Here is a 27,083-nt window from a genome sequence, read left to right on the forward strand (position 1 = left end):
TGCAACACAGTGGTAAACATGCCCATGTCCCATCTTTTTTTAAATGTCTTGCTGGCATCAAATTCAAAATCGGCATTTTTTTTTCCAAAACCAATAACATTTCTCAGTTTCAACATTTGATATGTTGTCTTTGTATTATTTTCAATTAAATATAAGGATAAATGATTTGCACATTTCATTTTGTTTTATTTGCATTTTACGCAGTGTCCCAACTTTTATGGAAAAGGGGTTGTGAATTAAAATGTTATTCTTCAGTATATCTTTAAAGTCTTTGAAAGTGAAAAGGAATTTTCCATCATTTCACATTTTGGATAGTGCTTTTGTTTATTTTTTGTTGTATTTTTTATGTGGATTTCCTTTTTTCCTTTTCTCGTGCAGTTTTATGTCTTTGACCACGTTATCTCTGAAAAATAATGGTAATTAATTAATATAATTAATCAATTTTATCTGGTTAAATAATTGTAAAATACATCAATAAAAAGCTTTACTGAATAATATTATGGCACATTTTACAAGCGCATCTTTCCTATTTCTCGTACACTATTTCTTTGAACAAAATATATTTTTCTTATTTCAGTTGTTTTAAATATGATTTATCCTAGGCCCTTGTATGAATGGAAGCTTTCACTAAATCCCAGAATTCCTTGCGTAGTTCCCTTTTGAGTTTTGATTGGCTGTCAAGAGATATTACTTAGTCTCTGAGCCGGGGTTGTTGGGTAGGATGAACTTCATAAGAAAAGCAACGGACAAAGCTCAAGGTGCAATCAACGCAGTGGCGCACTGTCGTATTATCTGAACAAGCTAGGTAATGCGCCTTGTGAAGTTATACACAAATATATTTTCCAGTTCGTGTTTTAGTTGTTCCTTTGATTACTGTGTGCATCGCTTGCTGAGTTCAACGGTGTTTTAACAATTCTGTTGTTCAGAATAGCTAGGCATTTTTTTAAATCAACAAAATATCAGGTTTGAAGCTCATTGATGTAACTATGTTTTGTTAAAATGATGATACATTTTGAAACGCTCGAATTCTGTTAACAATCTTATACTGCTTTTGTATCTCATTCAATGTAGGCTACGACGCTTTTGTTTGTGTGACGGTCTCACATTGTATAGATATTGCGTATCGCGTGATTCCTATCTTGTGATCTGAGTGGAATTTCACTAAATATCAGTTTGAATTAGTTTAATAATTGTTCTATCTATAAGCAATATAATGAGTGAACAAAAACGCCAAGCTGGACACTAAACTGTACATTTGATCGCTAAACTGCATCGGCTGGAACAATCTATAATAATCAAGTCTCACAAAAACAATTTGCCTGCATGAACTGTTAAACCAAATTATCTTTTTTTCTCTCAACTGTCTTTATAGGGATCAGCAAAATGAACTTCCTCCTGGAAACCCTTCAGGTTGTCGTAATGTCAGTCTATTACAACATAGAGGCGTTTGTTAAACTTTTCATCCCACTCAAGAAGAAAAATGTAACCGGGGAAATCGTCCTGATCACCGGGGCGGGTAGCGGTATTGGCCGTCTAATGGCAGAGAAGTTTGCCCCCTTGGGTGTCTCTTTGATCCTTTGGGACATCAATCAGAAGGGATTAAAGGAGACTGCAAAACTAGTGAAGGAGAAAGGTGCACAAAGGATCCACTACTACATATGTGACTGCAGTGACAAAGCTGAGGTCTACAGAGTGGCTGACCAGGTAATCAATTACTTATCTTCAATTTTTATTAATCCTAAAGTTGTGTGGCTCCTACTACTTTTCATTTTATTTGTTTAAATGTTAAGAGGAGTGGTCAACTTAAACCTAAATAAATTGACAATAGGTGTACATGTATACATGGTCAGTGATGAATATTACCCACCTGTTGAGAAGTTTGCTTGCTTTAAAGATAGACATGAAATTATGTTGCTATGAACAACACAACATATATTGCATGGAGCGCGATGCAACACTTCTATCTCAAACTTTGATCATGCTGATCAAAATTGGACCATTTTAAATTCTACAAAAGCTGTGGATAGTCCCTTTTTACATTAAAAATGCAGTCCTTGTTTAATGCTACATTTGGAAACTTATTCACTGTTACTGCAGTGTTACTATATTGTGTGTGTAGTTAACTATCTGTCAAAGCCAACCATTATTCTGCTAGGGGCACAATGAATGAATGGATAATGTGTCCATTGTTACTGATAAAGCAAGCAAAGCCACATGAAAACCTGACTCCTTGGCACATGATTGTTTGCTCAACTGTAGACAAATAACATTTAGCATCTTTTGTTTAGCATCACCCATCCCCATTTTAACCAATTATACATTTCAATGGCTGCGTAGCAAATATGTTTAATCTGTACCATAAAAGGATTGACAGGATGTAGGAAATGTCTTTTGATTCCACATGTTTTTGAATTGTACTGTGTAATAATAAATGTTTCAGGTCAAGAGGGAAGCAGGGGATGTAAGCATTCTCATCAACAATGCAGGCATCGTCACCGGCAGAAAGTTCATGGAAGCACCAGACTCTTTAATTGAGAAAACCATGGAAGTTAACACCATGGCCCACTTTTGGGTGAGCTGACAAACCAGCTCACATAACATCCACCAAACAATCTTGTCGGTTTTCTGTAACTTGTCGGCTATTTCACTGAGAAATTGCCTGTAATGTATATGTGCAGAAGTACTATTGGCATTGTGGGCCTTTTTGAAATGGCAATCCCAGCAGACCATTTCAAATTGAATTCCATATGTTGTGTAACATCTGTCTTAAAAATTATTTATTTTAGACATATAAAGCATTCCTCCCAGCGATGACAGCCAACAACCATGGTCACCTGGTCAGCATTGCCAGTTCAGCTGGTCTGATTGGAGTCAATGGACTAGCAGGTAAATTGTCCTCAATACCACTGTGTGCGCATGCATATGTGCATTCTTTGTTAGTCCATTACCATGATAAGTAATCTTTGACATGCTAAATCAGGTGTGTTGTAACAGGGCCAGATGTAAAAGGGAAAAAAAGCCTACACACCCTATAGCCATAGTGCGGATCTGTATCTGGGCAGTACATTATGAAATCAGTTCTACTGTGAGGCAAAGTGAGAGATGTTTTCAGTAGACCTTGCATGGGAATAGAGGTTTAATATTTAACGTGTCCATGAACTGTTGTTGAAGAGTTAATTGCATGGACTGGGGTAAATGGCCTGAAAATGGGTCAAGGACGGTCACTTTATGAATGTTTTTAAAATGCTCTTCTTATCCCTTCTCTAATTTTGTCTTATTGAATTGTATTGCCCAGTCTCATTTGCAACAACTCCCAAACAAAATTCAGGCATGTTGAAGATCACTGCAGACTTTCCTCCTGGGCATCTGTGCCAAGCCACTTTTCCTCCATACTGCTCCTCCAACTAGGAAGACGTGGGTCAACACATGTCAGGGCATATTTCCCCTAACAATAAGTTAGCTTTGCAAGTGCTGGAGCTGTCTTAGTAGACAAGTACAGTACCAATACAGAACATACTTTCTAATGATAACACAATTTCAGTGTACTTTACTGAAACATTTGTGTGGATTTTTAAACCTCAGTGATTAACTTTGTCATTGTACCAGTGCTCTGATTTCATTACAATTGCATCACAATTTGCATGGTGGAGTTTTGCAATTTATAATGTATGTACGATAATATATTATTCCCTCAGTATGGTAAGCACTCTTCAGTCATCCCCTTTCAATGTTTTATTTGTAATACCAATATGTTTGTGATTGCTGAGTTCCTCAGTAGTTTCATTGTTTTTAATAGATTTTAATTAAATGTGGCCACAAAACCGGACCATCAAGTGCCATTATGAATTTTTTGGTTCTTTTTGTGGGACTGCATAAGCGGAGCCAGCCTAGAAAAGCAAATCTCTTACTGACTGAGTGAGTGCCTGACTGACTGCCTCCCCATTGTTAAATAGCATAGTGGTTAGAGATGCGGGCTGCCACATAGGTGAACAGTGTTCGATCATCGCCACGGCCAAAACAAATTAGGCATTAGGATTTGTTCAGGATAGACTAAAACTTTGCTGGCTACAAGTTTCCGTAGCCACATTATAGTAAGCCTAAGGTAAAAGGTTTATGGTTCTATAGTTTAGTTCACATAGCATAGTGGTTAGCTATTCAACTGTCATTGTTTTCTAAAGATATGTACCAGCCATGGACTGATTGGATTCATTGTTTTCATTATAGGTACTGTATAGCTATTAGCTAGCTATCTACAGTAATCTGTTTCTAATTTAATGGACTGAATGTAGTGTAGTGTAAATTGAATTCCATATATAAATAGGCGTATTGTTCCGTTGTCAGAATTCTAAATTTACCTTTTTTCATTTATTATTATTTTTGCCCGTTTGGCCTTGATTGGCCAACAGCCCACAGCACTTAGTGTTGTTACCCAGGTGCTACTCACCCCTCACTGAATGCGTGACGTCAATGGATGAATGCGCGATACTCCCAGGTGAAGGATAGTCTTTGAATTTTAATGAACTTATAAATGAAATACAAGATTTCCATGACCATTCAACAATTTAATTAGGCTATTATTGAAACATAATACAAACGATATAGGCTGCCTGACAATTCAACATACAGCTCTGGAAAAAATTAAGAAACCACTGCACTTTTTTTCTTTCCTTTCCAAAAAAGTTGAAAAGGAAGGTTTTGAGTGAGGAACAGAAGCATTCAAGTTGTCAGTGGTCTTTTAACTGTAATGCTTTAAATGAGAATAAGAACATTGTCGCTGTTAGTGCTAGTCTCAGAATCATTCATAGCCAGTACTTGACTTTTTTCTAGTCTTCCTCTGTCTAATGTCTGTGTTCTTTTTGCCCATCTTAATCTTTTCTTTTTATTGGCAAGTCTGAGATACGGCATTTGCTTTGCAATTCTGCCTGGCAGGCCAGTATCCCGGAGTTGCCTCTTCACCTTTGAGACTGGTGTATTGAGGGTACTATTAACACTAAAATAGCTGCCAGAGCCGAACGCCCTTTGGCGTCATTAGCATACGAATTGTCCCTATTAGCATGGACATTCTCTTCTGCAGCATCACTATCCAGCCATAGCATCAGTTCATCTACTGCAGTGGTTCCCAACCAGAGGTACTAGGACACCTGGGGGTGCTTGGCCTCTCCACAGGGGGTACTTGAAAACACTTACGACACCATAGACTTACTAGTGAAATTAACATGAGGGTGTACTTCAGGGGTACTCCAAGCAGTGCAAATTATGTTGGGGGGTACATTAAGTGAAAAGGGTTGGGGGCCACTGATCTACTGGGTCGTCATCAAACTATATACAGTGGGGAGAACAAGTATTTGATACACTGCCGATTTAGCAGGTTTTCCCACTTACAAAGCATGTAGAGGTCTGTCATTTTTATCATAGGTACACTTCAACTGTGAGTGACGGAATCTAAAACAAAAATCCAGAAAATCACATTGTATGATTTTTAAGTAATTAATTGTCATTTTTTTGCATGACATAAGTATTTGTTAATACAGGTAATGAGTGGAGAACAGGAGGGCTTCTTAAAGAAAAACTAACAGGTCTGTGAGAGCCGGAATTCTTACTGGTTGGTAGGTGATCAAATACTTGTCATGCAATAAAATGCAAATTAATTATTTAAAAATCATACAATGTGATTTTTGTGGATTTGTCTTTTAGATTATGTCTCTCACAGTTGTAGAGTACCCATGATACAAATTACAGACCTCTACATGCTTTGTAAGTAGGAAAACCTGCAAAATCGGCAGTGTATCAAATACTTGTTCTCCCCACTGTACACTGCATGTACAATTATTAGTGAAATTAGTATTCTGATTGTATTATTTCTATGTACATTTTCCAACTCCAAACCATATGAACTTGAATGCTCATTGGATTTAATAATTTTCAGGTGATATGTATTTGTGTAATAAGGGATGGTGTGGCAACAGGGAATAACACCTGATATCAAGGTGAGCATAATTATTAGGCAGCTTCAGGTACAATGGGCCAAAAAAGAGATTTCACTGACACTTAAGTCATAAATTGTAAAATGCCTTTCAGACCGATAAAACACTCTTGAAATAGCTGAACTATTGATGCGTGACCACCGGACAATCAAACGTTTTGTTGCTAATAATCAACTGGGGTGCAAATGACGCAAATTAACTGCAAAAGACTTAAACGGGAAGCTATCAGGAACCCATTGCCACCATATTCCAGAACTGCAACCTACCTGTGTGTCCAGAAGTACAAGGTGTCAAGTGCTTAGAGACATGGCCACGGTCAAGAAGGCTGAAAGAAGACCACCACTGAATAAGATTCACAAAATGAAGTGTATAGATTGGGCAAAGAAAAACCTGAGGACAGATGAAATTAGAGTGACTCTTGATGGACCAGATGGATGGGCCTGTGGCCATCATTAATGGATACAGGGCACCACTTCGAGTCAGGCGCCAGCAAGGTGGAGGAGGGGTACTGGTATGGGCTGCTATCATTAAGAATGAGGTAGTTGGACCTTTTCGGGTTGATGATGGACTGAAACTCAAGCAGTGGTACAGGAAGAAGTCCTCAGAATTCAAGAAGGCCATGTTCTTTATGCAGTACAATGCTCCATCACATGCAGGACAATGCTCCATCCATCACTCCACTGCTTGGCTAGCAAGCAAGGGCCACAAAGATGCCAGAATAATGACCTGGCCCCCTTCCGTACCTGGCTCAAATCCTATTCTAAAAACATGAGATTTACAGTCGGGGAAGACAATACACCTCTTTGAACAGCATTTGGGAGGCTGTGGTTGCTGCTTCAGCAAATTTTTATCGTGAACAGATCAAGAATCTGACAGACTGCTCATGGCAGTAATTGGCTCATGGCAGTAATTGAAAAGAAGGGTGGCTATATCGGTCATTGAATATTTTTGAAAGGCCAGAAATGTTATTTAATTTTCGTTTTGTGTTACTTATTTGTTGCACTTACTCTACAAATTGAGAATAAACAAGTGAGTTGGAGAAATTATTGTAATTTAGTTGCCTAATAATTCTGCACACTAATTGTTGCCTAGTAATTGTGCACACTTATGTATTCCCCTGAGAAAGATCAACAAAAAAAAAATCCTTTGTTAAACATTCAGATTAGTGGTTCAATTATAGTTTGTTCAACAATAAAAAAAAAAATGTGAGGATCACGATTTGTCTAATAATTCTGCACATGGTGTAGAATTTCATTTTTTGAATAATTATGTAGCCTAATTCATTTCTAGAATCTTTATCTTCAGTAAAATAAGCAGAAAGAATAGAAACAATATGGTGTGTGTGATTTTAGTTTCTCTTTCCCTCCTAAAATAAAAACTGTAACTTGTAATACCTTTGTTGAATTGGTGACTGGTAAACAATATCGTTGGTATTTCCTTTTGTGAATCATTATTTCGCCAGATACATTTGTAGAATCTTAATCTTCAGTAAAATAAGCAAATAATTGGCTATAGGATTTGTCTATAGGCGCAATGAATAAGTTATTGAGCAAGAAACCAGGCAAGCCTAGTTCAACCGGCCCAATAAAATGTGTTCATGGCTGCCTTCTTGAGAATCTAATCCGGGTCGACCACATGAAAGGCATTGTCATTAACCACTATGCCACTGAACTGCCCATATGCCGGGCATTAGTATGGCCTCTTCACATTATATTATTTTCACTCATTAACATCACGCCAAGTTTGATTAATTTTGTTTGACACCATTAATTAAACTGAGTAACGTTACTTATTAAGTTTACCTCAACAAATAGCATTTATGAACTGTATGGCTTTTGCCACTGGCTGTTTTAACAGCTTATTAGCCATTTGTGAGTGACATTGATACAATATCTACTGTATCAATATAGGCAAAGATAACTGACTTTTTCGTCAAGTGAAAAGAAGAGAGAATCATGTAGCCAGCGAAGTGTTTATCCTGAGACATAATTAGGAAATCCACCAGAAATAGTCACAATATAGTAAACAGTTTAATTTTAGGCTTCCCATAACGTATCTACTCAAGGTTGTACCCAGCAAAGTTTTTGTCTATCCTGAACAAATCCTCTTTTGCTACTGGCCGTTTTAATAACTGATTAGCCATTTGTGAATAACATATATATATATATATATATATATATATATATCTCAATATAAGTGACGATAACTATTGATGGCCACCCGAGGCTTCATTAGCGTTATTTTGGCAGCACTCAGATTTTCTTTATCACAATAAAAGCCGTAATTGAAATGTTTATGGCAATATAGTTACCAATCTAGTCTGTGAAAAAGAACAACATTGGAACAGACATTAAACATAAAATGTACAGAATAAGATTAACTATTATTTCAATTATGGCTTTTACTTTGAAAAAGTAAATCTGAGTTAGCACTGATAGCATAATATTCTGTTGCTGGAAGAACGGTAATGAAGCCTCGAATGGCCATCACTAACGATAACTGACTTTTTTGTCAAGTGAAAAGACGAGAGAATCGTGAAGCAAGCCTAAAGTGGAACAGTTCTGGTGGATATTAGGATTTGTTCTGTATAGACAAACACTTCGCTGGCTACACGATTCTCACGTGTTTTCACTTGACGAAAAAGTCAGTTATCGTCACCTATATTGATAGTTATTGTATCAATGTAATTCACGAATGGCTAATAAGCTGTTAAAACGGCCAGTGGCAAAAGCCAGACAGTTCATAAATGCTATTTGTGGTTGAGGTAAACTTAATCAGAAACTTTATTCAGTTTAACACAATGCTTACTGTCTAGCTAAATATTCAAACTGCGTGATTTTACTGCGTGACACAATTATATAATGTCAAGTGGCTAGACTGACACCCAGCACATGTATTGCTCTGTGCTATAGTGGTTAAAGACACAGTGTATCATGTGGGAGACCTGGGTTCACCTCCAGGGAGGTCAACAACGATCATCTCTTTTTGTTGTGGACCGGCTGGGCATGCCTGGTTTCTTGTCCGTTTGTCAGTTTACAATTCTGACAATGGAACACGGTAATTTACACCTATTTAGGAAAAGTCATGGAAGGAGGGTAAAGCTTTCAATATGGCAGTTTTATTTTAATTATGAATTCAAACTCCAATTGGCGTAGGCATTTGGCGGTTCTAGTGTTAAATTTAGCTGCCAGTTGATGATAGTTGAAGAGCTGTGAGGCGTCTCAGACTTGACACTAATGTATTTGTCCTCTTGCTCAGTTGTGCACTGGGGCCTCCCACTCCTCCTATTCAAGTTAGAGACTGTTTGCACTGTTCTGTTAAGGGAGTAGTACACAGCATTCTTCCGTTTCTTGGCAATGTCTCACATGGAATATCCTTGATTGCTCAGAACAAGAATTTCTCTGGCCATTAACATTTCTGACAACTGTCTGGATAACCTTTACCTCTGACAGGTTTGCTTAACGTGTTTCACAAAGTGGTTTAATTGTAACAAACAAAATCTAACAATTCCTTTAGTGTTGGCTGTAGACTGACTGATGGGCTGTTATAGCCAATAAAGGGTACTTTACCTTTCTTTGGACATGGAATGACCTTTACCTCCTTCCAGGTATGGACTTGTATTAATGTGACAATATTGTTCAGAAGTCAATACTATGTGGTTCTATAGCCTTATAACTATATATATAACTATAGCCTTGTCACCTTTCCCGCAAACTATTCTATCAACATATAAGGTTACAGTACCATAAAGTTTCCAGACTGACTCACTCAGTTTAACTGTGTGCATTTGGACCCGATATTGCCAATGCCATCACTTTGTTGCTAGCCAGTTTTCTGCCCCCTCTAGAGGCTTGTATTGGAAGTAGAGGCTAGCGACAAATGCATTGACTTTTGCTTTGGTTTATGGCAAACAAGAGTGTGAGAAGCTGTTTCTGCAACAGAAGTCACAGCAACTGGCCGGAAGGGCAATAGCTGACCATTACAATGCCGTGCTTGGATGGTTTTTGATAAGATTCTGTTTTCCCACAATTATATTAATAGGACATCTATTAAGGTAGTGTTTTTGTTGGTTCTTAGTTCAAAACATTTAATCATATACCAATTCCGGTAGTAGCAGCTTGTCGGTTCATGTTAAAGGACATGCTTGATGGCTTCATGAGAACATTGCTGGACAAATTCATGAGATGGACTGGTTTTAATGGTACTTTGCCCTCCCTGGTTTCAACAACTTTGTGGTCTCTACATATAATTTATTTTTTATATGTAAACAGAACAAAGTCCTGCAGCATTGCATTGTACTGTATGCCAATTGTAAATACGTGTTTGTTGTTTCTGATAGATTACTGTGCCAGTAAGTTTGCTGCTATTGGCTTTGCTGAGTCTGTTGCTTTGGAGCTGCTGGCTACGGGGAAGGATGGAGTCAAAACTACCATAGTGTGTCCATACTTCATAAACACAGGCATGTTTGATGGCTGCAGTAGTAAGTAAGTAATCAGCAATAAAGGGTGGTTTACAGATTGAGTTCCTTATGCTTTTATATGAGGATAATAATCTTCCTTGCAGTTTCACAATATATTATTACAAGATATTCTGCTGAAAGTGTATACATCCATATATAATGCTCTACTGGTATATCCCTTAAAGCTTCACCAGTTGGGGTTTTTATGGGACATTACATTTTAGTTATTTAGCAGATTTAAGATTTGGCTCTTAAATTGACTTGTTTTATGAATTGTTAAGTATGTCTGAATTGACAGGGTGGAATATAATTATTGTGTATCACTAACTGTAATATGGTAGAATTGAAATGTGGGTGTGTATACAATGCCTAACACACTTTATACAGCCGTTTTAAATTAATTCCAAAGAGACCAAGTGTCTGGATCTTTGGTCCGTCCTTTGTACTAGATGAATAAAGTTGACTTATTTGTAAGAAAACGTCCCCTCACCTGGCTGTCTTGGTCTTAATTAAAAGGGAAAACCAGAAGACTTAGGCGCTCCATGGTATTCGTTTGTCACACACTTAAATACTTGGTACTCAATGTTGCTAGTAAACATGTTTCATATTATAAGGGCTTGCTGCCCTTGGGTATTGAGTAATCCCTGACAAAACAGACCAAGTTTTTTTCTGTACTGATGAGAGAAATGCTGCTTTAAAAAGATTGCATACTGTTTTGCTAGAATACACATGAAGGGTAACTTTTTCTTCTTTGCTGCTCAGATGGCCCCGTTTGATACCTATGCTGGATCCAGACTACGTAGCAAAGAAGATAATTGAAGCCATTTTAACTGACCAAGTTTACCTTCTGCTTCCAAAGAGCATGTATTTTGTGATGGGCCTAAAGAAGTGAGTATTCCATTCTTGTTTTGAGAGTCTTCATAATGGAAATTACCAGGCTAACTTCACTATTTGTCACACTGATTATCCCAGAGAGATCTGCTGCACAGACACATTCAAGTAAATTGCAACTTTTCCTATATATTCCCACGTCTATCCAAATTGTATAATTTTTGTTTCAGTATACAAACCCCCCCCCTCCCATTTTTTTACACTTTAGTCTAGTCAAACCAAACCGCTTCAATCTTTGAGACAATAGTCACTGCATGTTTATACCATTGGTGTATGTAGTCTTAACCTTTTGGGCTGGGTTGCCAATCAACTGCGCTTTAGTGTTCTGTCTATGGACGAGTGCATAGCCAGGCTAAACTGCTAGCACTAATGAAGTGTGTTACTACACATCAGGCAAACTCAGTCAGTTCTGATACAGTTCAAAGAAACCAGCACAATTAATCCTACAATGTCTCTGTTGTTATTTGGGAAGCACTGGTTCTGGTGGAGAACTTAAAAAAATAGTTAATGCACATGGGGTGTGTGTAGTTTTATGAAGTGTCTGACATCCCCTTACTGTCCATGTAGCTCCTTGCAGTGGAAGCAAGCAGCTCTCCTGGGAAGGTACCTGGGGGGCACTGAGAATCTAGAGCCATATGAGACCTTGCACTTTAAACTGCACTGAGCCCTTCGTGCTGCATTTGGCTTACGTTTAACACATTGATGCTGTCATACGAATTGTCTTCATTACAAAGCCATTCAAATAAGTGGCATTGGTTATGGATTCCAGTGCTGATATGTATGTTTATTAGTAGTCTGCATTTCACTCTTACTTTTCCCCGGTGATTTTTGTTAGCATAACATTTATACCAACATTTGGGTAATGGCTGGAGTGAAATTGTTCATGCTAATGTTTTGGGTGAGGTTAGATGTCTCCCCAAACGCTTCTGCATGATTACACGTGTGTTGATGGGTTTGCATACAGGTCTACTGTATTTTATGGCACCTAAGAATGAGCTCCTTTATATAAATATTACATTGGGAAGTTTGAATGTTTAACTTCGATCCAATGACAGATTAAGAAATAAAACAACAACAAAACAAATGCAGCATTGTGCTTCAAATGCACTTTACATGTTTGGGGTGTGGTTAGATGTATGTTCACCAGTTTCTATGTGGGCATCATATGTAAATCTCCTTGGAATATGTGAATACTTAATAAATATATTTTTTCTATTTTGTTTTTGGAAAACCTGAATGATGGCATCTTAATCTATGGTGGTTGAGCAAACCTAAAAACTATTCTGCATTTATAGCTATGTATTTAATGTGGTAGAAAAAAAGAGGGCCAATGCAAAGCTGTGTTAGGATTGTCATTGTCTAGCAGACAATAGTGTTGTCTATATCAGCATTATATATTTTGATAGGAACTTTTGTACATAAACAGCTCCCTCTCATTATTTCGTAAACAACAATTTTGCCCATAGATTCATCGGGTAATTGATTGTAATAGAGGATAAAAACACTATGCATTATGTGACAGTTTCCAATGCTCAGGGTTCCACACTTTCTACAGTATTATTTTGTGTTTTTTGCATTCATGTGTAGAATATGTAGGCTCAGTGTGTAAAGTTGGACAATGTCATGATGTGCTTTAGTGATTCCTTGCGGTTAATATCAGGGACGTTCAATCTCAATTATAGTCGTAAAGCTGGGAAAGGTGTTTAACTTAAACTGAAGTGTACCAGGTTCCTGGTTGAGCTAGCAGCTTGATAAGTATCAGAAACTCTTGGCAATATGAGATTGGAAAATACATGCCTCAATCAGAGGTTGTTCCTACCTACTATAGAGTTGTTGCAACCAGGAAAAGTCTGGTTATTACAATCTGGGGGGTTGAAAAATAGGGGGAGTACTTAGTACTAGATATTTTTTTAATTCACACTTATTAAAACAAATTTCAGCACTATTGAACTACTTCACATGACACTTAAAAATACATCTAACCAGCCTGTTTGGAGTGAGCATTTCATTCTTGGTTTTGTTGTCAACAGGGTTTGAAGTTCAACAGATTTCACATGAACTTGTTCTAATTAGGAAATGCATATATTATGTATTGTGTCTAGCAACTTTTGCTATATATTATTGTTATTAAAAATGATTTGTGTGCGTGCGCGTGTGTTCCCGTCCGTGTGTGTGTGTGTATTACCCCCTTAAGCAACTAAAATCCGTCAGAGTACATACCAGTAGTTATCAATGTCTAAAGATAAGAATTACCCTAAGTCTAAAAGTGACATAGTGTATGTCTGGAGCGTGATGCCTGATTAGCATCTGAGATCCCTTTCGATGTGACTTGGGACAACAAATACTCCCAGTGGTTACTACCCCGTGTAGTTGTAAAGACAGTATCTCAATGTGTTTGAGTAGAATGAGCAGTAATGCACAGTTTACCAAAATGTCAGTATTGTTTTGATACTAAAACACAACCGTTTGGTACGTCATCAAAATAATTTCTGAATAGTCATATTTAAAGTAAGCTATTCACTTAATTAACCAGCTTCAAATTATTATTATATTTTTTTTGCCTGTTTAAAAGGTATTTCACAGCAACTGTACAATTGCTCCTTTGTCCCAAAATGTTACTTTATCTAAATCAAATTTTCAATGGAACTGATACGTCCTATGTTTTGTAGCCTATTCTTTTGGAGAAAAGAACATTGTATTTTTCCAAAAAGTCCCCTTGTTTTTTATTAGCTTACTCATGTCACCTATAAATTAACAATGGATGTGCTTAAACTAGGACTCTGGGCCCACTGTATACACTGTCATTGAAAACAACTCTTGCCACACACTAGATTCCCCAGGAGAGATCCGCAAAGAAGTGCCGTTTTTGTAACCTATTCACAAGGGGAAAATTATTAATGTTCCCCTAGTCCCATCTGAGGCAGGTAACCTATTACATATGGAACAATGGTGTGTCACTCCAGCTATACGTTGATACACGCATACTCATTAACCCATCCAGGCATGAAAAAAACGAATCCTACAGTACACATTCCTGCAAAATTATAACCATGTATTTCCAAGGAACTTGCCCCAGTGTACTTAAGATTACACCCCAAAAGTAAAGGCATCCACTACTACCCAAAACAAACCTTTCCAAAGTATTAACAGAAACAGACAAATCCTCAAAAACTCACAAATTCTCAGAAACAAGCAAATAGTCAGAAACAAATGAACACTCTGAAATAAACAAATACACTAGTTTGCTTGTTTCAGTGTATTAGTGCTAGGGCAAAACAACGACGTGCTCCCCTTTGGGTCCCGAGGCCCAGGATTAGGAAACATGGCTTTACATAGCTAGTAGCCTACATTGTGATATGTAGTCCCATTTAGAGCGGTGGTAATCCGGATTTGGTGAACTTGAAAATAATGTATCTGGATCAGGGTGATCCAATCCAATGTTACTTTGACAAACTGGCACAAATGTAAAATGAAATACCTGATCTTGGAGAGTAAAACATGGGATTTTCAAATCTGGATCCATGCTGATCCCAATTAAATTTTTTAAACAACTGGGCCCAGATGCTCAGCATCACCCATGGAATACATGAAGTGTCCACTGGCAACATTTCACCAAGTAAGGTGTCTGTTCAACAGTGAGGGCTTTACTTCGGCGAGTGGCATTGGAGAAATGTGGCACTAGAATCCGGCAAAGATGCTGAATTCCTTCAGAATAGGATTGATACCTTTCATAGAGAATATAATTGGGGAAAGCTAGAGGAGTTGCGTGGTCTCTAAAGTTAACCACGAATATAACCTGCTCAGTGAAGTTTAGAGATGCAGCATAAATTGCCATGACCGCATACCTAAGGTAAAACATATACACCTTTCGTAGTATGGGTTAATTGGGAAGTTACACCCAATGTCACAAAGTTGCTCCTGAAGTTACCTTGATACAAGGGTGTAGGAGCAGGGGGGACGGAGGGGACATGCTGTTTTGCATACTTTTATTTTGAAAAAATTATGCTTTGGAACTTGTCACATCTCCGTTGCAACATAATCCAACATTCTCATTCATTCTTTCATGACGAGCAGTGTGTGTATGCTGGCTAAGTGAATTACTGTAGCTATAAGTTTTGTTTTCACAGTAAGTACAACATATATAAACATCAATACATTTCCATAGCTATAGAACGAATGAACGTGATAAAATATATAAGCTTTCGAATTGGCAAAAAAATTAAGATGTAGTTTGCTAGCTATCTTTATTTTCAAGTTTAATAAAACAAACTTTACAGTAGTTGCTTGCTAGATAATACTGAGTAGTTCCTATGGCTGTGTGAAAAGTGATTTGAAATGAATAATCTGAAATGAAGAAAGCCTGCTAAAAAGATTTGCACAATCTCTGTCTTAGTCTTCACCATAGGGTCTGCAAGTACAGTGGGGAGAACAAGTATTTGATACACTGCCGATTTTGCAGGTTTTCCTACTTATAAAGCATGTAGAGGTCTGTAATTGTTATCATAGGTACACTTAAACTGTGAGAGACAAAAATCCAGGAAATCACTTTGTATGAGTTTTAAATAAATAATTTGTATTTTATTGCATGACATAAGTATTTGATCACCTACCAACCAGTAAGAATTCTGACTCTCACAGACCTATTAGTTTTACTTTAAGAAGCCCTCCTGTTCTCCACTCATTACCTGTATTAACTGCACCTGTTTGAACTTGTTACCTGTATAAAAGACACCTGTCCCCACACTCAATCAAACAGACTCCAACCTCTCCACAATGGCCAAGACCAGAGAGCTGTGTAAGGACAACAGGGATAACATTTTAGACCTGCACAAGGCTGCGATGGGCTACAGGACATTAGACAAGCAGCTTGGTGAGTAGGCAACAACTGTTGGTGCAATTATTAGAAAATGGAAGAAGTTCAAGATGACGGTCAATCTCCCCCGGTCTGGGGAGATTGCAAGATCTCGCCTCATGGGGCATCAATGATCATGAAGAAGGTGAGGGATCAGCCCAGAACTACACGGCAGGACCTAGTCAATGACCTGAAGAGGGCTGGGACCACAGTCTCAAAGAAAACCATTAGTAACACACTACGCCGTTCTGGATTAAAATCCTGCAGCGCACGCAAGGTCCCCCTGCCCAAGCCAGCGCATGTCCAGGCCCGTCTGAAGTTTGCCAATGACAATCTGGATGATCCCGAGGAGGAATGAGAGAAGGTCATGTGGTCAGATGAGACAAAAATAGAGCTTTTTGGTCTAAACTCCACTCGCTGTGTTTTGGAGGGGGCTGAAAGTCCGTATTGCCCAGCGACAGCCCCGAAACCTGAAGGATCTGGAGAAGGTCTGTATGGAGGAGTGGGCCAAAATCCCTGCTGCTGTGTGAGCAAACCTGGTCAAGAACTACAGGAAACATATAATCTCTGTAAATGCAAACAAAGGTTTCTGTACCAAATATTAAGTTCTGCTTTTCTGATACTTGTCATGTAATGAGTGGAGAACAGGAGGGCTTCTTAAAGTAAAACTAATAGGTCTGTGAGAGTCAGAATTCTTACTGGTTGGTAGGTGATCAAATACTTATGTCATGTAATAAAATAAATACTTAAAAATCATACAATGTGATTTTCTGGATTTTTGTTTTAGATTCTGCCACTCACAGTTGAGTCCCTATGATAAAAATTACAGACTTCTACATGCTTTGTAAGTGAGAAAACCTGCAAAATCGGCGCTGTATCAAATACTTGTTCTCCCCACTGTAACTAGCAAGTAATGGACGAGCCACAACCAGTCAAAAAGGAAGTTTAAGTAGCTAAGGTTCTTGGTAACAATCTACACAAAAAAGCTTTTTTTTTTTCTTCAGTTTATGTTTTGAATCAGCTAGCTATAGCTAAAGTGAGTTCAATATTTTAAGAATTTGGTTCATGCTATGTATGATCATGGCAGGAAAGTTATAGACATGAACAAGCAAGGAGAGAGAGAGAGAGAGGCCACAAACCAACAGGTAAATCATTGATTAGTGCCACACCAAGATAGACTGTTGATATGTCATCATGTAAATCAGTCAGAGTCATTGTATTAGTACTTCATTCAGGAGAGACAGTCATAACAATAGCACGGATCAGAAAGGTAGGCTGAGCGAGGGAGAGAGAGGCCACAAACCAACAGGTAAGAGAATAAGAAGTAGTAATTTAAGTCGGTCTGTAGGAGTAGATTGGAAAACTTCAAGATGGACTAACATGTCTGGCTATGTTACCAACATCATTGTAGTATTAGTCATTTAAAAAATTTACTCTGGTTACATTATCATCTATCTCAAATGCCTTTCCAGCTGAAAAGTCACACAAGGCATAATTTACAAATGCTATTTCGGACAATTGGATGTTCAGAAATCACTACTTTCTTAAAGTCAAACTGGAATTTTCACACTGATCACTTGAGTCTTAACACCCGCAAGGCATCGGTACAGAAAACATTGTTAGATTCAATTTTTGATCCATGAACAAAAGTCAGGGGAGAGCTATTTTAATTCAACATGAGGCTACGATGTTAACCTTCCATCGTTCTTTGATTTTCCAATTCTCCAATATATATGAAGTTAAGTCTTTTATGCCAGGATACATAGGAGCTGGTCAATGGTCATAGCCTACCACCATTACACAGTCCAATATCCTCCAATAAGAAAGGTTCATCCTACAAAAGACCCTTGTATGGTATGTTCCAACCTATGGTCAATGGGCCTATCCATACAGCCTATGTCAGTCACATGGGCAACTCCTAGCAGGAGGTATGGGGCCCATCAGTATCAGGCATCACGTCCTATGTATTGTCCTTTGTTCAGAGTTAGTCAGCACATCTGTGTTGTTAAGATTCTCATGCCCATTTCCTCTCTATTGAGTAGACAACATAGTTTGCAGTGATTATTTTCTACAATCCTTCCAGATATAATGAGTATTGCAAGCAAGCATTGTGGAAAAAATTATTGCCCCCAGTATTTTCAACCAGACTACTTCTGAACGATACTGTGTCAGTTGCACTGGTCCTATTCGCAATTTATTGGTAAATAATGCCAACGCCTTTTTATTAATCAGAGCGTGTCTATATCTAATGCAATCATGGACAAAGAGAATTGAACTAGAAGTGGAAAAACACAACTACATATTAAAAAGACATTTTGGTAAATATATTAACATTCACACTTAGTTAAATGTGTCCCCCCCAATATCTGACTCACACCTACGCCCTTGCCTGGATAAGCTATTACATCCCTCTGGTCAGGGATCTGGTCAGAACGCTGCACACGCATGTTTTGCACCTTATGGCACAATGAGATTCTCTTGCTTGTGTGAAGATAAAGTTGTATGTTATTTAAATTAAATTATCATGTTGATTGTTTCCTAAATAAGCTAAAATTCAGGCCTTTATGAGAAATCAAAATGCGTCTATAAACCCATTAGAATACATTATGATATTACATTAATACACTGTTTTAAAGAGAATATAATAATAATACAATTATAAAAATACATTGAAATTAGTGTCTGTGTATAAATAGTCAATGAGTTTCTTAGCTCTCACATGGATGTACTGTGCAGGCTAGATACTGAGCCATAAAAGAACTGTCAAAAGACCCGTGTAACAAGGTAATGGAACTTTATAAAGTTTATTTTAATATTAAAGGATATTAAAAGATATCCTAAGCCTTGCAAATGCCAGTCAGTACTGTTCAATCACTTATTAAGAAGTGGAAAATTCGATGATTTCTTGATACCAAGCCAGGGTCAGGTAGACCAAGAAAGATTTCAGCCAAAACTGCCAGAAGAATTGTTTGGGATACAAAGAAAAACAGGTAACCTCAGCAGAAATACAGGCTGCTCTGGAAAAAGACTGTGTGGTTGTTTCAAGGAGCACAATATGACGATACTTAAACCTAAATGAGCTGCTTCATCGAGTTTCCAGAAAGAAGCTTTTACTGTGCTAATGCCACAAAAAAAGCGCAGTCACCATATGCCCGACAACACCTTGACACGCCTCTGGCACACAAATTTGGAGTGACAAGACCAAAATTAATCTTTATGGTCACAACCATAAGCGGTATGTTTGGAGAGGGTTCAACAAGGCCTATAATGAACAGAATACCATCCCCACTGTGAAGCATGGTGGTGGCTCACTGATATTTTGGGGGCGTGTGAGCTCTAAAGGCACAGGGAATCTTGTGAAAATTGATGGCAAGACAATTTGAATGCTGGCAGACAATTTGCATTCTTCTGCACGAACGCTGCGCATGGGACGCTCTTGGACTTTTCAACACAACAGTGACCCTAAGTACAAGGCCAAGTTGACCCTCCAGTGGTTACAGCAGAAAAAGGTGAAGGTTCTGGAGTGCCCATCACAGTCTCCTGGCCTAAATATCATTGAGCCACTCTGGAGAGATCTCAAACGTGCGGTTCATGCAAGACGACCAAAGACTGCATAGCCTGGAGGCAATTTGTCACCTGTCACCTGCCACCTACCACCTGCAAGAATTCCGGCCCTCATCAACAACTATTACAAAAGACTGCACGCTGTCATTGATGCTAAAGGGGGCAATACACAGTATTAAGAACTAAAGGTATGCAGACTTTTGAACAGGGGTCAGTTAATTTTTTTCTTTGTTGCCATGTTTTGTTTTATGATTGTGACATTCTGTTATGACCTACAGTTGAATGTGAATCCCGTAAGAAATAAAAGACGTGTTTTGCCTGCTCATTCATGTTTTCTTTACATATGGTAAATACAGCTCTGGAAAAAATTAAGAAGCCACTGTACCTTTTTCTTTCCTTTCCAAACAAGTTGAAAGTGCAACTTGTTTGGAAGTGCAAGATCAACATTCCAGGGTTATATGGGTCTCATTTTACTGAAGCACTATATAGAAAAAATATCCACAGAAATACTCTTCTGTAACAGTAAAAAAAAAAAAAACAGGCAAGCCTAGTTCAGCCGGCCCACAATCGTGGCTACCCTTTTGAGAATCGAACCTGGGTCTCCCACATGAAAGTCAGTAAGAGACATTCGCTATTCTAGGCTGGCTCCGCGTATGCAGTCTGGCAAAAATACACATTATGGGATACATTTCACATTACATTTTGATTTATTTTTTTTGCTAGATGCTTATTGGAAATTTAGGCTAGCGACACAACTGCAAACTACATGAAAACCTGCTTGCTTGGTATGGGGAAGGGCCATCTGTACATTTCTTGAACGACACCTGGCTGGATAGATGGGCATTCATTGATTAACCTTTTTTTTAATGGTTAAGTTATCTCATACTGTGTCTGCACAGTGGAGTTCTGAACTGGGTCAGTTGCCCACTGTTTCCCATGTGTGAACCGCAAATAAATCACTCTTTGGGTAGAAAAAAAACATTTTCAAAATGTGGATCAGTTTGTGGTTCATAGCTATTATTTTGTGAATTGGAAATGATTTATGTATATAAAGAAAACTTTTTTCTGTGAAAGGTGAAATCAATCAGATGCCACACAGTGAGATGCATCATTTCAGTCTGGCCAGAGTTTAAACAGTAATAATTTTCATTCAGTGTTTGACAGCTGTGATGCATTTCCCTAAGGTTTGGTTTTGAGAAAAAAAGTTTTTCTCAATTGCTTACACATAGCACATTTTCTCAAAACTTTAAACACAAAACTCAAAACTCCACAAATCTCTTGCAAAAGGAAACACTGCATTTAAAACCATGTTATGTCATCTCAAAATGAAATATAAATTTGCAGTGGTCTCTTAATTTTAATCCTTCAGTTCCTCACTCAAAACTGTTTTGGAAAGGAATGAAAAAGGTGCAGTGGACTCCTAATTTTTTCCAGGGCAGTTTATTTATGTGAAACAGGCCATATTTAGGCTGCAAAAAAAATCCATCAGAGAGAGCAGGAACATTAGGTACATCCTGTTTTGTACATCCTGAGAAAAAAGAACACAATGGTGAGCTCTACGACACAAAAAGGCCTGGACGTCCACAGAAGACAACAGCAGTGGATGATCATAGTGGATGAAGACAACAGTGGTGCATGATTGTAGGATCCTTTCCATGGTAAACCCTTTACAACGTCCAGCCAAGTTAAGAACACTCTCCAGGAGGTAGGCATACAACATACATCAACATCATTATCCAAGTCTACCATAAAGAGAAGACTTTTACAAGAGCAAACACAGAGGATTCCCCACAAGGTGCAAAACATTCATAAGCCTCAAGAATAGAAAGGCCAGATTAGACTTCTCTAGAAAATATCTAAAAAAGCCAGCCCAGTTCTGGAACAGCATTCTTATGAAAGAAGACAGAAGCAGACAGATGAATTCTGTGTATAAGTTAATAGGGATACAGTACATCCCCCGTATCTGCGAGGGATCGGTTCTACGAACCCTTGCGGATGTGGAAAATCGCGCATAAATGACACAAATCGCAGATAAGTATTATTTCAACACAATCGCATCTCGGAAAACAACATATCGTGCGCGTGACCGTTTATTTGCATAATCGTTATGTAATGCACAGTTGACTTTATATTTTCTTTATATTTGCACTTCATGCAATTAACTGGATCGACGCTTGGATGGCTGAAATTAGCACGTTTTTAGAATTTTGGACTTCTTGAAAAATTTCGCGGATACTTGAGTTTGCGAATGTGGAACCTCGGATAGCTGGGGATTTCTGTATGTAGTCTGCTCAGTTTCAGCCAAATTCAGCGACGTTGATTGGACGGCGCTTCACCTTATAGATGGACAGCTGCTGTAAAGGCTTGGCAAAGCATCACACAGGAGGAAACCCAGCATTTGGTGATGTCCATGAGTTTCAGACTTCAAGCAGTCATGAATAAAAACGAAACATTTTATTCATGATTGTTTTAATTTGTCCAATTACATTTGAGCACCTGACATAAGGGGACTGTGTATAAAAATGGTTGCAATCCCTAAAAGTTTTATACAATGTTGTTGTTCAACCCCTTGAATTAAAGCTGAAAGTCTACACTTCAACTGCATCTCGGTTGTTTCATTTCAAAAACATTGTCTAGACGTACAGATCCAAAACTGTGAAAAATGTGTCAGTTTCCAAATATGTCCGAACCTAACTGTATGCTGCCATCCAGACAAAGTGTTTTTCCAGGAAGGTCTTGCTTCAGTAAGACAATGCCATACCACATTCTGTACGTATTACAACAGCATGACTCTGTAGTAAAACAGGCCTGGTGCTAAACTGGCCTGTCTGCAGTCTAGACCTGTAACCCAATGAAAACATTTGGCACATTATGAAACGGAAAATATGACAAAGGAGACCTGAACTGTTAAGAAGCTGAATTCCTATATCAAGTATGGGAATGGGAAAACATTTCACTTTCAAAACAAATACAATTCAAAAAGGGCATGTATTTGTCCCGAGAACAATAACATTTCTCTGTTTCAACATTTAATATGTTGTCTTTGTGCTATTTTCTATTGAATATAGGGTTTAAATGATTGGCGCATCATTGCATTCTGTTTTTCTTTACATTTTACATAGCGTCCCAATATTTTTGGAAACGGGGTTGTAGTTATTTCAAAGTAGCAGTCCTTTTCCATGTGGTGTTTACATAATTTTGTCCAACCGATGTAGATTACCTTCTAGAATTGTATTAGAATGTTAGATTCTGTCAACTTTTGATCCATGAACAAAATTAATGCAACTGGTAGTCAGAGGATAATCTTTATTCAGCATGAGTCCAAGATGTTGATCTTCCATAGTTACATGTTCCCCAATAATTACAAAGTTAACACAGTCTTTTACACATACAGTGGGCAGAACAAGTATTTGATACACTGCCCACTTACAAAGCATGTAGGAATCTGTCATTTTTATCATAGGTACTCTTCAACTGTGAGTGACGGAATCTAAAACAAAAATCCAGAAAATCACATTGTATGATTTTTAAGTAATTAATTGTCATTTTTTTGCATGACATAAGTATTTGATACATCAGAAAAGCAGAACTTAATATTTGGTATAGAAACCTTTGGTTGCAATTACAGAGATCATATGTTTCCTGTAGTTCATGACCAGGTTTGCACACTCCTCCTTATAGACCTTCTCCAGATCCTTCAGGTTTCGGGGCTGTCGCAGGGCAATACAGACTTTCAGCTCCCTCCAAATAATTTCTATTGGTTTCAGGTCTGGAGACTGGCTAGGCCACTCCAGGACCTTGAGATGCTTCTTACGGAGCCACTCCTTAGTTGCCCTGGCTGTTTCCGGTCTTTGTCATCCTGGAAGACCCAGCCACGACCCATCTTCAATGCTCTTATTGAGGGAAGGAAGTTGTTGGCCAAAATCTTGCGATACATGGCCCCATCCATCCTCCCCTCAATGCGGTGCAGTCGTCCTGTCCCCTTTGCGGAAAAGCAACCCCAAAGAATGATGTTTCCACCTCCATGCTTCACGGTTGGGATGGCGTTCTTGAGGATGTACTCATCCTTCTTCTTCCAGATGGTCATTGGCAAACTTCAGACGGGCCTGGACATGGGCTGGGTTGAGCAGGGGGACCTTGCGTGCACTGCAGGATTGTAATCCATGACTGCGTAGTGCAGGGGTGTCAAACCGGTTCCACGGAGGGCCGAGTGTCTGCAGGTTTTTGGTTTTTCCTATAAATTGGTTCCTAGTTCATACCTACACAACCAGGTGAGGGTAGAAACTAACCAATCAGTGACCTAATTAACCAATCAAGTACAAGGAGAGAGCAAAAACCTGCAGACACTCGGCCCTCCGTGGAACCGGTTTGACACCTGTGGCGTAGTGTGTTACTAATGGTTTTCTTTGAGACTGTGGTCCCAGCTTATGCAATAAAATGCAAATTAATTATTTAAAAATCATACAATGTGATTTTCAGTGGTCATAGCCAATCATTACATAGTCCATTATCCTCCAATAAGAAAGGTTTATCCTACATGGTACGCTTGTATGGTATGTTCCAACCTGCCCTATAGTCCTTGGGTCTATCGATAGAATCTATGACAGTCAAATGGACAGTTCCTAGCAGGTGTGGACAGGGTGTGTGGGGCCTATCAGTAATGAACACCACATCTTATCTATTGTCCGTTGTTCAGTGTTAGTCAGCACATATGCGTTGTGTTAAGTATCTCATGCCCATTTCCTCTCAGGAATTTTCTAGAAGTTATACATTATGGCACTCTAGTCAATGTGATCTTTTAACACCTTGTCTTTCAATCTCGAAAAAACCTTGCAAGTAGTGGTAAACACTTACAAAGCCCTTATGCATTGATGCAAGTTATGGATACCAATGAGTTGGTGCTGATAAAGACGCACCAGGTTGAGTGGGAAGCAAGACTCAATTTCAGTTACTGTAGTAGTACTGCAGCAAACAGATCCAATAGATGAGTCAAATACCAATTAGGCAGTATAACATATTAATGTAAGAAGAAACATTAATTGTTATTTTAATTTATTTGAAATAGTAAAAGCTCAGAGTTTAGCTGCTTCTGTAACATGTTTTATAGATATAGTCATCCCATTTGGGTCCGGTAGGTAAGTCTTTATTTTGAGCAGTTTCAATGTCTACTTTTGCTCTTCATGTTGAATGCAACACAATTCAGCCATGATTACAGTAAACACACAGAATAATCACTAACCCCCAATCAGGCGGAATCATTAAGACATGAAATGACTTCTGGGATATATACTGTATATTTATGTCTTTTCAATGCCCTGGGCAATTTTGTATTTGTATATTACAGTGGATATAAAAAGTCTACACACCCCTGTTAAAATGCCAGGTGTAAAAGTATGAGACAGATAGATCATGTCAGAACTTTTTCACTTTTAATGTGATCTATAATGTGAACCATTCAATTGAAAAACAAACTGAAATCTTTGAGGGGGAAAAATTAAAAAACAAAAACCTAACAATAACCTGGAGACATGCCTCCCACTAACAAAACAATGGCTTGATATATTTTAATGTCATTAAGTTTCAGTGAAGTCATGGATACTTACTTTCTTTTTTGTTCTGCTAATAGACTATAAATTGCAGGTTATGTTTGCTAATACATAAACTAATTGATTATTTTTTTCCTTACAGTATTATCCCCTTCAAGCTTGGGGTTCTGCTTGGAATGTACACAGGGGCATTCAACTGTATGGATGCCTTTAAAGGACGTATCAAGGAGGACTAGAAAAAACTACGAAACATACTAGTGCCTACGACCCAAACTAGATTAATAGAGCGTATCATATTTTTTTCTCTTTTTTTAATGTTACGTTCTGGTTTAGAACTAATTAGAACTCAGCGTACGAAGAAAAGCCTTTGTAGTATTTTACCTCAGCAGATGAAGAAAATGTGTTGGTTATATACATGTAATCAAATAAACATGAATATGAAACCAATCTTACATTTTAAATGATTATAAGATGATAAATAACTGTTTGTATTTTAGAAGCATTAAGTGGAGTCTATTGGTGCCTTGATGATCAGTCCACTAAACTGATATAGGAGTATCCTGCAAAACTTTTTAACCCTTGTAACTTTCATTGAAATGCATCCTCTTTTTGCTATGTAGGAACATTGGATGTTTTTGTATTGCTGATGCTCAGGTTTCTTTTATCTTTGTATGGCCTCTTGTTTTCAGGTCCATCAAATTTCTATTATAGTTGTAACACCGTTGTTGTTGAATTGAAGTCATCTTCACAGTAGAGTATGGTTGAGGTATAGAGATTACTACATAAACAGAAATGTACATTTAGCACGATATTACTGGTTTTCAAATGGAATGCACACGGCAGGTTCCAAAAAGGCCCTTTTTTGTGCACCGGACTCGACCTCAAGTGTTGGAAGAAAGGCATTTTAAAGGTTGATTCAACTTGGATTTCAAACAGGAAGAAGGTGAAACTTGCATTGCGTACGGGCTAGCAAGAACATTAGACCCTGTTATTGTGTTAAGTACTTAAAATCCACTTTAACACTTATCTACCCCTTACCTTAACCCTTATCTAACTATTATTTCATTAATGTCTTTTTTCAGTCCACCTCTGGAAAAAAAGTGTCTCCTGTACAGCTGATTAAATTATGTCCTGTACTTATCCATCAGTGGAGACCCGAAACATGAACATGTACATGAAAAAATAGGTTTGTGTGCACAAATTTCAAATAAACAATTCAGGTCTATATCATGAAAACCTGTGATAACGTGTTGGTTCAATGCACATTTCGAAGTGCCAGTAAAGAAACTCAAAAGCGAGTGTAATGTAAGTGATTGTATACTGTATACTGGATTGATTTTGTGAAGTTAAGCTAACTCTTTAAAGATTTACTCTATTGCCAATTATACAATTATTAAGTAATAATTTATCCAATGAATTAAACATTGTGGTGCTTGGCATAGATTTGGAAGGTTTAGAGAAATTATTGTTGGTTATGTTGGAAAATTAGAAAGTAATTTGCTATGTAAAAGTGTCTGCACTATATTCTGTATGTCATTATGTCTTTTAACTAGACAACCTGCGGTTCATATTTCAACTGACGGACAGCTAGCTATTCACTAGTGAATAATGTGCAATCTTTTCCTTAGAGATTCTTGCCATATTACATTTAAGTAATCACATTTCAATAATGACTGTTTTATCATGTGTAAAATTATTGGTATCAGAACATTACACATTTCTGGCACTTTTGTGTACAACGGTATGCACTTTAGTTGTAATTTTGAAAAATAAAAGTTTGATTTTAA

At 37.9% G+C, this 27,083-nt stretch overlaps 1 protein-coding gene across 3 annotated transcripts; it reads left to right on the forward strand.

Annotated features, from left to right (window-relative positions):
* The first annotated feature begins 697 nt into the window (after positions 1–697).
* Positions 698–27,083, forward strand: sdr16c5a (short chain dehydrogenase/reductase family 16C, member 5a). 3 transcript variants are annotated; one of them, XM_010868219.3, is made up of 7 exons: positions 698–805; positions 1,373–1,704; positions 2,441–2,572; positions 2,787–2,886; positions 10,324–10,468; positions 11,206–11,331; positions 25,439–27,083. In XM_010868219.3, the coding sequence occupies exons 2-7, from the start codon at positions 1,384–1,386 to the stop codon at positions 25,530–25,532; spliced, it is 918 nt and encodes a 305-aa protein (XP_010866521.2). In that variant the 5' UTR covers positions 698–805; positions 1,373–1,383; the 3' UTR covers positions 25,533–27,083. The 3 variants fall into 3 exon arrangements, with proteins under 3 accessions (XP_010866521.2, XP_010866519.2, XP_010866520.2); XM_010868217.3 differs by lacking the exon at positions 25,439–27,083 and adding an exon at positions 11,902–13,843; XM_010868218.3 differs by lacking the exons at positions 698–805; positions 25,439–27,083 and adding exons at positions 866–963; positions 11,902–13,853.

Source organism: Esox lucius, chromosome 3 (genome assembly GCF_011004845.1).
Source record: "Esox lucius isolate fEsoLuc1 chromosome 3, fEsoLuc1.pri, whole genome shotgun sequence".
Classification (NCBI taxonomy): domain Eukaryota; kingdom Metazoa; phylum Chordata; class Actinopteri; order Esociformes; family Esocidae; genus Esox; species Esox lucius.